This window comes from Microtus pennsylvanicus, chromosome 5 (assembly GCF_037038515.1).
Source record: "Microtus pennsylvanicus isolate mMicPen1 chromosome 5, mMicPen1.hap1, whole genome shotgun sequence".
In the NCBI taxonomy this organism is placed as follows: Eukaryota; Metazoa; Chordata; class Mammalia; order Rodentia; family Cricetidae; genus Microtus; species Microtus pennsylvanicus.
In genome coordinates this window covers 94,019,577-94,034,116 of record NC_134583.1, presented here as the reverse complement: position 1 = coordinate 94,034,116, position 14,540 = coordinate 94,019,577, and the positions used below count along the sequence as shown (strand labels likewise).

Genomic DNA, 14,540 nt, shown 5'->3' with positions numbered 1-14,540 from the left:
AGGAGGAGGAGGAGGAAGAAGAAGAAGAAGAAGAAGAAGAAGAAGAAGAAGAAGAAGAAGAAGAAGAAGAAGAAGAAGAAGAAGAAGAAGAAGAGGGGGAGGAGGAGGAAGCATAAAGAGGAAGAAGAAAAAGGAGGAGGAGGAGGAGGAGGAGGAGGAGGAGGAGGAGGAGGAGGAGGAGGAGGAGGAGGAGGAGGAGGAGGAGGAGAAGGAGAAAGAAGAAAAAGAAGAGCATGTAGGTTCTGGGAAACAAACTCAGGTCTTAGACTTGGCAGAGTGTGCCTTTACATACTGAGCCATCTCACCAAGCCCTCAGTGTCTTTGTAAACTATAGAAACAAAATATAATAAGATGGGACTATTTGGATTTACAGAGCTGAAACCCAGAACCTGATTGTGTACCCTTATATAAGGCTCTCTTTCTCAGAGATTCTGGAGGCAAGTTTTAACAAAATCTACCAGCACCCACCATGTACAACATGAAAACAAATTATCTAGTCTAAGCTACAATTTGTGCTAATAATAGAACTTAGGCAAGTAGAATCAAGTGATGATGTGGGAGTGTCATATATCAATCTGTTGATTTCATTGGTTAGGCAATAAAGAAACTGCTTGGCCCTGATAGGTTAAAACATAGGTGGGAGGAGTAAACAGAACAGAATGCTGGGAGGAAGAGTAAGTGAGCTCAGAGAGACGCCATGCTCCCCTCTCCCCCCAGGCGGATGCCAGAGCTCTGCTCTCTGAGGCAGATGGCGATGCAGCCAGCCACCAGGTCAGACATGCTGAATCTTTCCTGGTAAGCGCACCTCGTGGTGCTACATAGATTATTAGAAATGGGTTAAGAGGCTGAAACTAATGGGCTAGGCAGTGTTTAAATGAATACAGTTTGTGTGTTATTATTTTGGGCATAAGCTAGCCAGGCGGCCGGGGTGCTGGGGACGCAACCCCGCCACTCCTATTACAACAGAGTGATTTTTCCAGGCAACAGCAAGAACATTCAACAGTGACAAAGTACACATCTGTGCATGTTCTGTCGCTCCAGGATGTAAACTTTACTGATTCAGAAATCCTAGCATTTTCTCCAAAGGTGCATGCAGGATTCAGTAATCCTAGCATTTTCTCCAAAGGTGGATACAGGATTCAGTAATCCTAGCATTTCCTCCAAAGGTGCATACAAGATTTAGTAATACTAGCATTTCCTCCATAGGTGCATACAGAGGAAGAAATGTCGTTCAATGGCACTGAGAAACCACACCAAGGTGACTGAATTTATTTTTTGTGGCCTTACCCAATCTCAAGAACTGAGCTTACTCTTATTTTTCTTTTTATCTATGGTTTATATAACAACTGTGTTAGCGAACGTCACCATCATGGTCACTGTGACCTGGGAGTCCCGTCTCCACACCCCTATGTACTTCCTGCTCCGCAACCTCTCTGTCTTAGACATCTGTTTTTCCTCCATCACTGTTCCAAAGGTCCTAGTAGACCTTCTCTCAAGAAGAAAGACCATTTCCTTCAATGGCTGCTTCACTCAGATCTTTTTCTTCCACCTGCTTGGTGGGGCAGACATTTTCTCTCTCTCTGTGATGGCATTTGATCGTTACATGGCCATCTTCAAGCCCCTGCACTATGTGACCATCATGAGTAAGGGGCGGTGCACAGCCCTCATCACGGCCTCATGGGTGGGGGGCTTTGTTCACTCCATTGTACAGATTTACCTATTGCTCCCACTCCCCTTCTGTGGACCCAATATTATTGATGGTTTCTACTGTGATGTCCCACAGGTTCTCAAACTTGCCTGCACCGACACCTTCGATCTTGAACTCCTGATGATCTCAAACAATGGCATGATCACTACACTATGGTTTGTTCTTCTCCTTGTATCTTACACAGTTATCTTGACAATGCTAAGGTCACACACAGGGGAGGGGAAGAGAAAAGCCATCTCGACCTGCACCTCCCACATCACTGTGGTCACCCTACACTTTGTGCCCTGCATCTATGTCTATGCCCGGCCTTTCACGGCCCTCCCCATGGACAGAGCTGTCTCAGTCACCCTAAATAGTATTGTTCCTGTCTTAAACCCAATGATCTACACTCTGAGGAACCAGGAGATGAAGACAGCCATGAAGAGACTCAAGAAAAGACTCATACTTTCTGAGGTAGAATAGATCCATGACTGATTGTGGATATATAATTGAGTTCTTTTTCTTTTAACATTGGAACTTGGCTATGCACAATAACTGATAACTGATAATAATGCACAACCCATATTAATTCATCAAAGACAGATAAGCTTTAGAAATTATTATTTTTGAGAGCTGGAAGATAATACTCTATAAATACTGCATGTTGCATTGTTTCTTTGTCGGAGCAGCTGAAACCAACATACTGATATTTCTTTAGGAAGATGTGGGACTAGTCCCAAGATGAATAAAAATGTATACAAAGACTACATGTGAATTCATGCTATCTCAGATAATATCGTGCCACAAAGTCAAGTCTGGTAAATATAAGATTTACTAGCAAGAAATTATGTGTTAGAAAAATAAGATATAAAAGATAACATAAATGTGAAAACTTATGCATAGCTTTTTTAAGTCTGGGTTAAAGTGATACTGAAAGCAGAAAGAATAAAACAAAACATCTAAAAGTGAAAATAATAATGAACTGAAAACTGAAAAGGGATCACACATGGACAGAGACATCAATGATGTGATTAAGAGACATGGAGAAGGGGCTGGAGAGATGGCTCAGTGGTTAAGAGCATTGCCTGCTCTTCCAGAGGTCCTGAGTTCAATTCCCGGCAACCACATGGTGGCTCACAACCATCTATAAAGAGGTCTGGTGCCCTCTTCCGGCCTGCAGGCATACACACAGACAGAATATTGTATACATAATAAATAAATAAAATAAATATTTTTAAAAAAAGAGACATGGAGAAGAAAGTGGACGAATGTGATAGATGCTAAGTATGACAGGAATTTCTCAAGAAAATAGTAAAAATGCAGAAACACCATATTAGGAGATAACAATTGAGAAATGTCCATAATTGATGAATTACACAGGTGCCCGGATTCAAAATATATCAAAACAGAATACAAAACCTGAGCTGAAATGAAAAATTCCCTGTGAGAACTCAATTGCACAGTTAAGCATGCAGAAGAAAGAATTAAACAATTTGAAAACATGGTCACTGAAATTGCACAGTCTGAACTTGCAAAGTACACCTGCATTTAAGAACCTAAACTCAGGGCCTCATGGTTGTTAGATGGGCAACTGGGCTCCTTCCCTGCCTTCTGTGATGCTTTGCTTCTTGTTCTTTGGTGGAGGAAGGTCATTGGTTAATTAATAAAGAAACTGCTTGGCCTGATAGGTTAAGAACATAGGTGGGTGGAGTAAACAGAACAGAATGCTGGGAGGAAGAGGAAGTGAGCTCAGACTCAATAGATCTCCTCTCTGGGGCAGATGCGATGAAGCTCCGACCCAGGATGGACGTAGGCTAGAATCTTCCCGGTAAGCGCACCATGGGGTACTACACACTTTAATAGAAATGGGTAATCAAGATGTAAGAATTAGCCAGTAAGAAGCTAGAGCTAATGGGCCAGGCAGTGTTTAAATGAATACAATTTGTGTGTTGTTATTTCGGGGCATAAGCTAGCCAGGCGGTCTGAAGCCAGGCTGTGGGAAGAGGCCCACAGCTCCTTCTACAGTTCTTAAATAGAATTAAATGAGGCTCATAAAATACACTCTAGGACAGGAGTGTAGCTCAGCCATATAGCATTTATCCAGGATGTACAAAGTACTCCATTTGATTCCTAAAGTTGACAATAAAAACAATCTCCATTGTACATATTCCTCAATGTCTTTCCATATAACCAATGAAAACTGTTTTATTAATGAGCTAATGGGTCTACCTCACTGTTTTGTGACTGCCTCCCCACAATTTCACTATATTAATTCCATTTTCATCAGAGTGACCACCCTCCTCCAAATATTCCTCATCCTCGTAGCTGGAGAGATGGCTGAGTGGTAAAGAGCACATGCTATACCTGCAGAGACCTGGGTTTGTTTTCCACATCCTATGTTGTTGAGGGAGAAATCCAAGGGGTCTAACATTCATATTTACTTGCACACAAACATACACACACACACACACACACACACACACACAACCTGTCATTAAGTAAATAAATATTTGTAAAGCTCGCCACTCTTTCACTCCCCTTTTAGAGTTAGTGTTGGGGCTAACAAGATGGCACAGTGAAGGATGAGTGATACTCTTGCAGAGGACTTGAGTTCTGTTCTCAGCACCAACATTAGAAAGCTCACAGATCCCTATAGCTTGAGCTCTAGATGAGTATGATGCTGTTCCAGGGTCCATAGGCACCTGCGCTCACTCATGTGCACATATTCATAATTTAAAATAAATACTTTAGAAAGAAAGAATACTTGCAAGTGTGTGGGGGTCTAGCCTCAGCTCAGACTCAGGTTCTGAGGTGGGGAAGGGGTCTTGGCACAGGGACAATTCTGACTCTCAAGTAGATTGCGCTCAAGTGGCCCTGAATAACTTGAGTTGTCTTTATTTATATTTTAACTGCATTTTTTTCTACCAGGCTTACATGAACAGTTTTAGTATTGGCTCCTATTTTTGACTTTAAGAAATAAATTTTAAGGAATACATGTTACAAGGAGTGGGGCCACTTGTTTGCCCCGGCCGCCCAGCTAGCTTACACCCAAAATAACCACACAGAAACTGTATTAATTAAAACACTGCTTGGCCATTAGCTCTAACTTCTTATTGGCTAACTCTTACATATTAGTTTAACCCATCTCCATTAATCTATGTATCGCCATGTAGCAATGGCTTACCAGAGATTCTAACCGGTGTCCATCTTAGGCGGAGGATCTATGGCTTCTCTCACTTTTCCCTTCTTCCTCCCAGCATTCAATTCTGTTTTCTCCGCCTACCTAAGTTCTGCACCATCAACTAGGCCAAGGCAGTTTCATTATTCATTAACCAATGAAAGGAACACACAAACAGAAGGAACTCCTACACCAAATACATTGTAATCATAATGAAAGGCTTCATTGTTCCCCTTTATGCTTTCCCACCCCCTGCATAGCCTTATTCTAGACAGAGAGTTTAGCATTTTTGCAGACTTAACTAAATACCAAGCCAGACACACCTTCTCTTACAGCACTTATGTGAGCTGGCAGCTCCTTGTGATTACAAAGTTAAACAGTAATAGGCATGGGCACAATGCTTTAAGGACAACTATATTCAAATCCAAATGTTGCACAAATTCTAATTGATATTAATAATAAAACCCAGAGTCAGAGTCAGGTTAATGCTGAATATCAGAGAAGCAGAGCAGCCAGCCAACGCTTTATCAATGCTCAGATCAAAGGGGCAATCCTCAGACTGCATCTGCCAATCCTCAGACTGCACCTGAACTTCTGTCTCCTCCAGCTTTGTATTCCTCTTTCTGCCCAGCCGTATCCCTTTCTGTCTCCACCTCCCTAGTGCTGGGATTAAAGGCATGTGACTCCTAAGTACTGGAATTAAAGGGGTGAGCCACCACCACCAGACTTTGTTTCTCTTTTAGACTGGAGCAGTTTCATGTAGAGAAGGGTGGCCTTGAACTCACAGAGATCCTTCTGCCTCTGTCTCCGAGTGCTGGGATTAAAGGTGTGTGCCACCACAGCCAAGCCTCTATGGCTAACTAGTGGCTTAACTATGCACTCTGATCTTTAGACTTACAAACAAAATATAACTACCCCCAAACAATCCTTTCAAGTCTACAAGATATGTTTTTATACAATTACCTTTTGTACAAGAGGTTTCCATGTCTCAATGGCGCTGTAAAAGGCAAACTTTGATAAGGCACTCTTTTCCCATCCCCCTATGCCATACTTCTTTCATCAACATAAGCCTGTGTATGGTAAAGATGGATCTCTCCATCCCATATTTGATATTACATTATTCCCATCAGAATATACTAGATCCTATCATTGCTTCTATATGCTTGGTGCACAGGGAACTTACTCTCAACATCAATGCACTACACACATTCCTGAGGCTTTTTTCCTGGTCTGCGTACGCATGCCTTACTCTCCTTTCCAGAACTGTGAGCGTGGTTAATGTTCCAAGGGTTGTTTACTCATATGTACCCAACTGTATCTATTGAGTCAGAAAAGTTCCCAGGATTAGGAGCTGTAGTTAGTCATTCCAGATAAGAGATTTGAGAAACATTAGCCACCAGTGAATCTTAGGGAAAATATTAGAGAAAGGACAGAATTTCAGGGGAAAATTACAGCTGTTGCATGTGTGACTGACAAAGTAAAACTAAAAACTGGCCAAAGAATCTGCAATATAATGCCAAGTGAGAGTCCATGTCCACAGGTGTTTTGCCCTAAGGAACCCTATCAGACAGGTAGCGGAGACTAGGCTGCATGGCTCCTAACGCATGTGTTCATCGCAAAGAGTCATTCGTTGGTCTGCTTCGAGGCCCCCACAATGAGACTTTCCCCCCTTTTTTCTTTTTTTTTCTTTTTTCTCTTAAATTATATTGGGGGGGGAGGCATGCTACAAAGGCAGAGGGCAGATACGAAGTGACAGGAAATGAATGGGATGGAGATGCATGATGTGAAAGACCCAAAGAACAAATAAAAAGCAAGTTTTTTTAAGAAGGAAGAATATGTCACTACTAAGTTGCTTTCTATTTTTAATTCTGGTTTGTTTTGTTTATGTCTTATCATCTAAGTTAATTCCACAATTTATTTTTTTTTTTTGTTTTTTATGAGATGGTCTCTCTATGTAGTCCTGCCTATCACTATGTAAAACCGACTGGTCTTGAATTCACAGAGATCCTCCTGCCTCTGCCTCCCAAGTGCTAGGATTAAAGGGATATGTGTCTGTCTAACTATTTCATTCCTAGTGCCTACAGGTGTGTGAAAACAGGAAATAACGACATATTGAGCAGATTAGGCGTCCTGTAGCTCAGGCTAGTCTCTGTCTCGCAGTGCTGTGGAGGATGGCGGTAAGCTCCTGGTCTCCTCCCTGGAGTGCTAGCATTACAGGTGTGAACCATAATACCCAGTGTATGCAGTATTTGAAACTGAACGCAGGGCATCATGGATGCTGGAGAAGTATTCTTCTACCAAATGAGCTATATCCCCAGGCTTCAGTGATGTCACTATCGGATGAACACTAAATTGTATGTGTTCTGCATGCTGAATATAGGCTAGAGACTCCAGAGTTCCTATAAAATTGCTGATTCCTATTTGGTTGAATGGTAGTTCCTGTTTCGTATTTGTTTATTTATTGTTCCAGTTTTTTTGTAACTTTATTGAATCTTTGGGAGTTTTACGGTATGCACCCCAATTCTGTTCACCTCCTGGTCCCCCCATATCCCTCCTCCTCCCTGCTGTGCCCCCCACGAAAGAAAACAAAGCAAAGTAAGCAAGCAAACAAAAGCAAGAACAAAAAAAAAAACTCAAGAAAACAAAACAAAAGTCACACTCAGAAAAATCTCTGCTTCTCCTTCTTTTCTGACTCTCCATCACCTCTTCATCCAAGCTGATGGCATTGGAGGCTTCAGTGTGTCATATAGTATACCTCTTTGTCCCATGAGCTTGACTGGTGAATGTTCTTTGCAATGAGTAACCTGTCTGATTCAAGGTCTGTGGTTTTGCTCACTGGATCTTCACTAGAGTTCCTCTGGGCGTATTCTGTGGCTGCACCGAGTCTTGGAGATCTTGAGGGTATTGCTCCACAGAGTCAGTCCCTTCACGAGCTTCAGCAGGACCCTGATGGGGTAGATTCTAGGGTGGGTCAACCCAAGGCCCTGTTGGGTCAGATTGAACCACCGGAGCCACCCACCTCGAATGCAGGAGTGAAGTTAGCTCCCCTATATGCGTGCCCTCAGGGAAGATTCATCTTCACCTCTGGTGAGAGGTGGGGGCCCTCTCTTTCAAGTGCAAGGGCCAATTCTCTGGTTTTAGTGGCCAGGGACAGGTAGCATCAGTTTTCTCAGGGCGGTGAAGGGGTGGGGCCAGATCAGCATAGCCCTCTGATTTCATCTCACATGCTTCCTAAGGCCTCCTGAGGGGACACTGGTCACAGACATCAGCATAGACCCCAGCTACTGCTGGACCACAGACCCAGACATGGCCCTTGGCAGCAGTTTGGGTCTGGGAGGAAGGCATGGCCACCCAGGTGAAAATGGTTCTGGCGACTATGTGGCCATGGCTTTGTTCCAATTTTATTTTTATCTTCAAATGCTATTCTTACATAACAAATATAATGGCATGTTTATTCAAATTCTTCTTCAACAAGATGTATTACATGACCCAAAGGCCCCTCTCCTGTCTTACTATGCTCCATTTGTGAAACCATTAATCATTTTGACAAGGGTACCCTTGCCTCTTCTACCTGTATTGATCCTGCTCCTTTCTTCATAACAGTTGCTCTTCATTAACTACACTAGAAAAATGTCTGGAAAAGAAATTAAAAAGTCAAAGTGAATGTTTGTCTAACCCTGGATCACTGTAAGGGAACAGAGTTCATGGCCCTAGAAATAGCAACAAATAGGTTCGGGAGCCTCTATTGTTTTCTGCTTGATGTGAAGAGTTATGAGACCACTAGAGGTCCAATCTTTCTAAGTTCTTCACAGCTTGTTTTCATGTTACAAGGATATACATATTCAAATGCACATCTTTCATGCTTTTGGGAAGATGAAAAGGGGCCCAGAAGTTTTTAGAAATGTTTTTGGCATGCTTTATCAGAGCAGAATAAACTGGAAATGTGGGAATGGATTTGATTGCTCTCCTGTCGTTAGACAACCTGGACACAGACATTGTAGTGGGTTTTTTCCATAACAGGTCACTGTTTCTTTATATATCAGTGTATCTGTCAACAACAACTTAATAATTACCACTTAAATTTCATCACCATCAGTGAAACTCGCCACTTCAATTCCACATCCTTGCCTGACAGTTACCCTCTTTCTAACTCTCATAATAGGCCTGAGACTAAGGGATCAGGATACAATACATGATCCCAGGGCAAAATGTTGAATATACAAATCAAATAGTCTCTTCTATGGCCTCTCAGGAATTCGGACACCAGCCAAAATGTGTCGATGTGTGTGTGTGCATGTGCATGCGAGTTTTGATAGCATTTTAATGAGTCCCATTGAAGCCACATCATCAAAACCAGAACCAGTTCCAGCTACTTCCCTGCCCAATGACATTCCCTTTGTCATTCTTACATTAAGCCTGAGGTTAAGGGGTTTGAGCATAAGACAGAAACACTGTCTAAGTTCAAGAACCTTAAATAGGCAAATCCTTGAGTTTGCCATCCCTCTCCTGAAAATGGAGCAAGGACAATGAAATCTTCAATAGTACATTTTTTTTTCAAAAATTAATGCTATTGAATGCTGCACCAAATAGCATATGATTTCCACTTGAAGTTTTAGGATCAAAGATAACAGGTAAAGATGTTTAGTAGCTAGCTATCCAGCAGTAAGGTTGGGTTGTTGAAATCCAAATGCTGTCATTGACTACGTTTAACAAGGTTGACTTTGAATATTTTCTAGGGATATCACATATTTCAGGCCAAAGATGATCATCTCACTGACAAACACAACAGAGGTGGGTGTCAAGTATTGGTCGTACGAATGTATTTAAAAGGATGTAGAATTGTGATGCCGTATATATAAGTCATTTAGAATTTGTTGAGAGTCTTTCAATGCTTACTGTGTCGCTGCTGCATGTTCAAACCAATGTAAGGAGTTGCTGTCAAATGAGATTCTTCAGCCAGATGTTTTCAAATGTCCCTGTAAGACAGTATGTAAAACCATATAGCCTGAAGTTGGAGGGGAGGGACAATACACATCCATTCTGTTTCTATATCCTCCTGATTATGCAAGCCAGCTTGCATGAAATACAGACATAGGAGGTAATGGGCTTAAATCACTCATTCGTTTATCAAACAATATCTAAGAAGCATGGAATGCAACTGAGAATGAAATATGTCTGAATGAGGTGATGACTGAAGGGATGGTCTGCTTCCCAGAAAAGTCCCTTCTCTGTGCACTCCCACACTGATGGACTGCGCTGCTTTTTGTGTTCTCTGCGTGGCTGTGTACTTCACCACTGACTGCTGTTGGTTTTCCACCTTTGTTTTTCTTCCAGACTGTGACAATCTTTGTCTCCTCTAGAAACCCTTCCCACACCAGCCCTAGATAGAACGCTGCTGTGGTTCCCATGGCTGTGGATTGACTTAAATACCTGTGTTTCCACCAGACTGAACATTTTTCCAGAGGAAAACTTCGATGCACTTGTGTCTGCATTGTGAGTGTAAGTCCAACCCCCGCAGTGCTGTAAGCACCACAAATGTGTGAGAAAGAACCAAAGGGCTAAATGTTTACCTCTGAAATTCCTAATCAATTCAGTGTGAGGAATGCAACTGAATCTAACTTAAGGGAGTCTGGCTCCATTTTCTGAACATGGTCTGCTCTACAGCCTTACAGGAACTCCTCCTACAGATTTGTAATACATGAGGGTGTTTTTGTGCTAACTCCAGATTTACCTGGAAACTTTACAATTCTTTAAACAAGTAACTCATTTGAGACTTTTTTCTACTGTCTTTAACTCTAAAATTGACTTGAAGAAATAACACAATCATGCTAAATTTTTGTACAATTGCTGTTGTACAAATGGCTTTGGAAACAAACATAATCATACTGAATTGTACTTTAACAATGTAGCAGTGCATTGAGTTTGGGGGAAATAGTTCACCTTTCTTCAACTACTAGAAATAATTAAAATCCCCTTCTTCATAGGAATACACAAGTGAGCCCTTCACAGGATACCTCCAACTTTGAGATGAGAAGATTGTCCAAAAACCCTAACTCCACAGTGGCTCTTCCTCAGCAATCTACAAATGGATATGATGATGATGATTTAGACAGGAGAGGAGAATGAGGACCACAACAGGAGAGGGAAACAGATCTGCAGTCGGTGCCTTTCCTTTGGCAAAGGCTGAAATTGGGAACCCACAATAAGTCACAGGAAGCTACATCCTTCTTTAATCCTCTGGCCTTCCATGTGAGTCCCCCTTGACCCAGCTTCCTCCTTTTCCCTGATTGCTCAGATCAGTATTGTCCATAGAATCCACAGTAGATAATTCAGAACCCCCACCACCCAGCTAATCAGTGGCAGAATATGAAGGAGTAAATTCAGTGCTACACTGTCCTAATACAGTGTTCAAACTACCTCCCTCTCTATAAGTATGGCTCTCCTTTTAGGGAAAAAAATTGTGTTTCAGATATCCAAAACTTCCACATGTCCTTTGTCCAAATGTGATCTGTATAATGTAGAAAATTAATAACAGTGTCAACACAATGGGAACAAACACAGGAACCTGAATATGGCACTATGTTCTTAAAAAGTCAACTTGCAACCACCATAGTAAGATAACTGACCAAGAAACATGAATAAAATTTATTAAAGCAGAGAACCCCTGATAAAGCATTAAACTGTACCTCAGTAATGTTTTCTTTTTAGAAGATGATGCTTAGGTGTCAATACTTAATATATTTTCTTTCCTAACATTGTTCTGTAGGGAAATAATAACTCTTTTGTGGATGGTAATTTCATTTGATTATGAAACTGATTACAATATTTAAAATGCAGAAGACTTGATCACTTTAAGCACTATGAAAAAGCAGAACTCAATTTCATCCTAGAATCTTACTAAAGCAAGATAAACACGCAGAGGCTTGAAATAAAACAGTTCAGAAAGACACTGATTTAATGGAGATGGAAAACTACACCAGGGTCAAAGAACTTATTTTCCTTGGTCTGACCCAGAGTCCTGAAGTCAGCGTGCTGCTGTTCCTTTTCCTTCTCATGGTGTATGTGACAACTCTGCTGGGGAACCTTCTCATCATGGTCACCGTGACCTGTGAACCGCGCCTTCACACCCCCATGTACTTCTTGCTTAGGAATTTGTCTGTTGCCGACATCTGCTTTTCCTCCATCACTGCACCCAAGGTCCTGGTGGACCTTCTCTCAGACAGGAAGAGCATCTCCTTCAATGGCTGCCTCACTCAGATGTTCTTCTTCCACCTTATTGGAGGAGTGGATGTGTTTTCTCTGTCAGTGATGGCTCTAGATCGATACGTGGCCATCTCTAAGCCCCTCCATTATGTGACCATCATGAGCAGAGGCCGTTGCATTGGGTTAATAGTGGCCTCATGGGTGGGAGGCTTTATCCACTCCATCGCGCAGATTTCTCTTTTGCTGACACTTCCATTCTGTGGACCCAATGTTCTTGACACTTTCTACTGTGATGTCCCCCAGGTCATCAAACTTGCCTGCACAGACATCTTTGTTCTGGAGCTGCTGATGATTTCCAACAATGGCCTGGTTGCTACTCTGTGGTTTATGTTGTTGGTGATATCATACACAGTCATTCTGATGATGCTTCGGTCTCATTCAGGAGAGGGACGGAAGAAAGCCATCTCCACCTGCACCTCCCACATCACTGTGGTCACCCTGCACTTTGTGCCCTGCATCTATGTCTATGCCCGGCCGTTCACTGCCCTCCCTACAGATAAAGCCATCTCTGTCACCTTCACAGTCATCTCCCCTTTGCTCAACCCTTTGATCTACACTCTGAGGAACCAGGAGATGAAGTCAGCCATGAGGAGACTTAGGAAAAGACTTGGACCTTCTAATAGAGAAGACCAATAGCTCCTTCCTGTCACCATATTTGAAAACATTTGTATGTAAAATAAAATTTATTCTTTATACTTATCATTTCTCTTCTCACAGTGGCCTTCAACAATCCAAAAGACCTCAAACTAACAGTTCTAATTCTTCTGTATATTTTCAGTGTGCCAAGTATGGTCTCATAGAATCACCAATTAAATCTCAATGGAATCTGTGAATTATGGAGAAACAGATACATAGAAAAGATCATTGCACACTACAATAACACTTTAAGGTTTTGCTTTGGATTTTGTTTTTTTTTTCCTAAGACAAGTTTAATTCAGCAGTCCTGTTTGCTCCAGAACTCTTTATGTAGCCCAACTAGCCTCAAATACCCTGAAATCTTCCTGTCTCCAACTCAGAACTCAGAGATATACCTGTCTCTGCCTCCGAGTGCTGGACTTAAAGGCACGCACCACCACTACCCAACTTAACTTGATAGAACAGACACATATTCATGGAAACCAATGAAATAGAAATGACTGGGTCAGAAAGTGCTGTGATTTTACATTCAATCAGGTTTCATGTGTCTTAATCAATAATTAGAATTAAAATAAAAACATTGCTAAAATCCATGCACACAATAGTATAATTACAATGCAGTCAAATAGTATTTGTAGTGTTTGTAGAAACATTCTAAGTTCCAATCAGCCTATACTGTTAGCAAATACGAAAAGCCCTGGATGCCTGAACTCAGTGTAGTTATATACAGAAGGGCAAAATGCATTTCCTCCTTCCTTCTGTATCATTGTATCAGGGAAGACTGGGGTAAAAAATTCAGTGAAATGCATCTAATAGTTAATAATAGTGATTATCATGACTGTTAATAATACAGGATCACATCCCCGGTTTAATATTTAATATGTTAAATATTATTAATTATAAATATTAAATAAATAATATTTAATTTATCAGAAGCAGGCTTTGGAACTTAGTATTTCTTATACTTAGAAATACATTAACACTGTATATATTGACATTGCATTGTTTCCCCATGGGAAGCAGCTGAAAAGCCAATACTTCATTATTTCCACAGGAAGATACTGAGAGTACTCCCATCAGATAAGACAGTATATATGCACACTATGCAAGGATTCATATTAACTAATATCAAACACTGCTGTTCAGGTCAGAATAAATTTTACTACCAAAGACTTTAAGCACTAGAATAATGAATTAAATAACATAAACATAAATTTTAGAGGGAAAAATTAAAGAATTTTTGTAAAATGCCGTTATGATTACTTTTCATCAGCTTGACACAAGCTAGAATCATCTGGAAAGAGAAGATGCTGGCTGAGACAATGCTTGCTGAGGACTGACAATCAATGATGGATGTGGGCGTGCCCAGCCCACTGTGGCCCTGCAACATCTGAGCAGATGGACCAGAGTTGTTTAGAAAGACAAACTGAGCAAACCATGAAGGACAAGCCAGCAACCCTCCATGGTCTCTGCTTCAGTCCATCTCCAGGTTCCTACCTTCAATTCCCGCCCGGCCTTCCCTCAACCATGGACTGTGACTGAGACACAGAAACCAAATCAGCCCTTTCCTCCCCAAGCTGCCTTTGGTCAGAGTGTTTTTATCACAGCAACAAAAAGCGAACTAGGACGCATGTGAACCAGTAGAACAGTAACGGCGAAGACAGGCGTGAAAAGGACAAAATAGGCATCTAGAAATGAAAGCTCTGATGAACTGAGGACCGAAAGGGATCACACATAGACAGAGATAGAACCCACAGGAAGGTGCTGAATGAACAT

The 14,540-nt window shown here is 41.5% G+C and overlaps 2 protein-coding genes across 2 annotated transcripts; both read left to right on the top strand.

Annotated features, from left to right (window-relative positions):
* The first annotated feature begins 1,234 nt into the window (after window positions 1–1,234).
* Window positions 1,235–2,170, top strand: LOC142851097 (olfactory receptor 4D11-like). The gene has a single exon (XM_075975007.1). It carries the CDS (start codon window positions 1,235–1,237, stop codon window positions 2,168–2,170), a length of 936 nt encoding a protein of 311 aa, XP_075831122.1.
* Window positions 2,171–11,822: 9,652 nt separating this feature from the next.
* Window positions 11,823–12,764, top strand: LOC142851096 (olfactory receptor 4D9-like). The gene has a single exon (XM_075975005.1). The coding sequence runs from the start codon at window positions 11,823–11,825 to the stop codon at window positions 12,762–12,764; it is 942 nt and encodes a 313-aa protein (XP_075831120.1).
* Window positions 12,765–14,540: the final 1,776 nt, after the last annotated feature.

Coding starts and splice junctions, on each gene's coding strand:
- LOC142851097 (XM_075975007.1), top strand. CDS start 1,235: ATGGCACTGAGAAACCACACCAAGGTGACTGAATTTATTTTTTGTGGC.
- LOC142851096 (XM_075975005.1), top strand. CDS start 11,823: ATGGAGATGGAAAACTACACCAGGGTCAAAGAACTTATTTTCCTTGGT.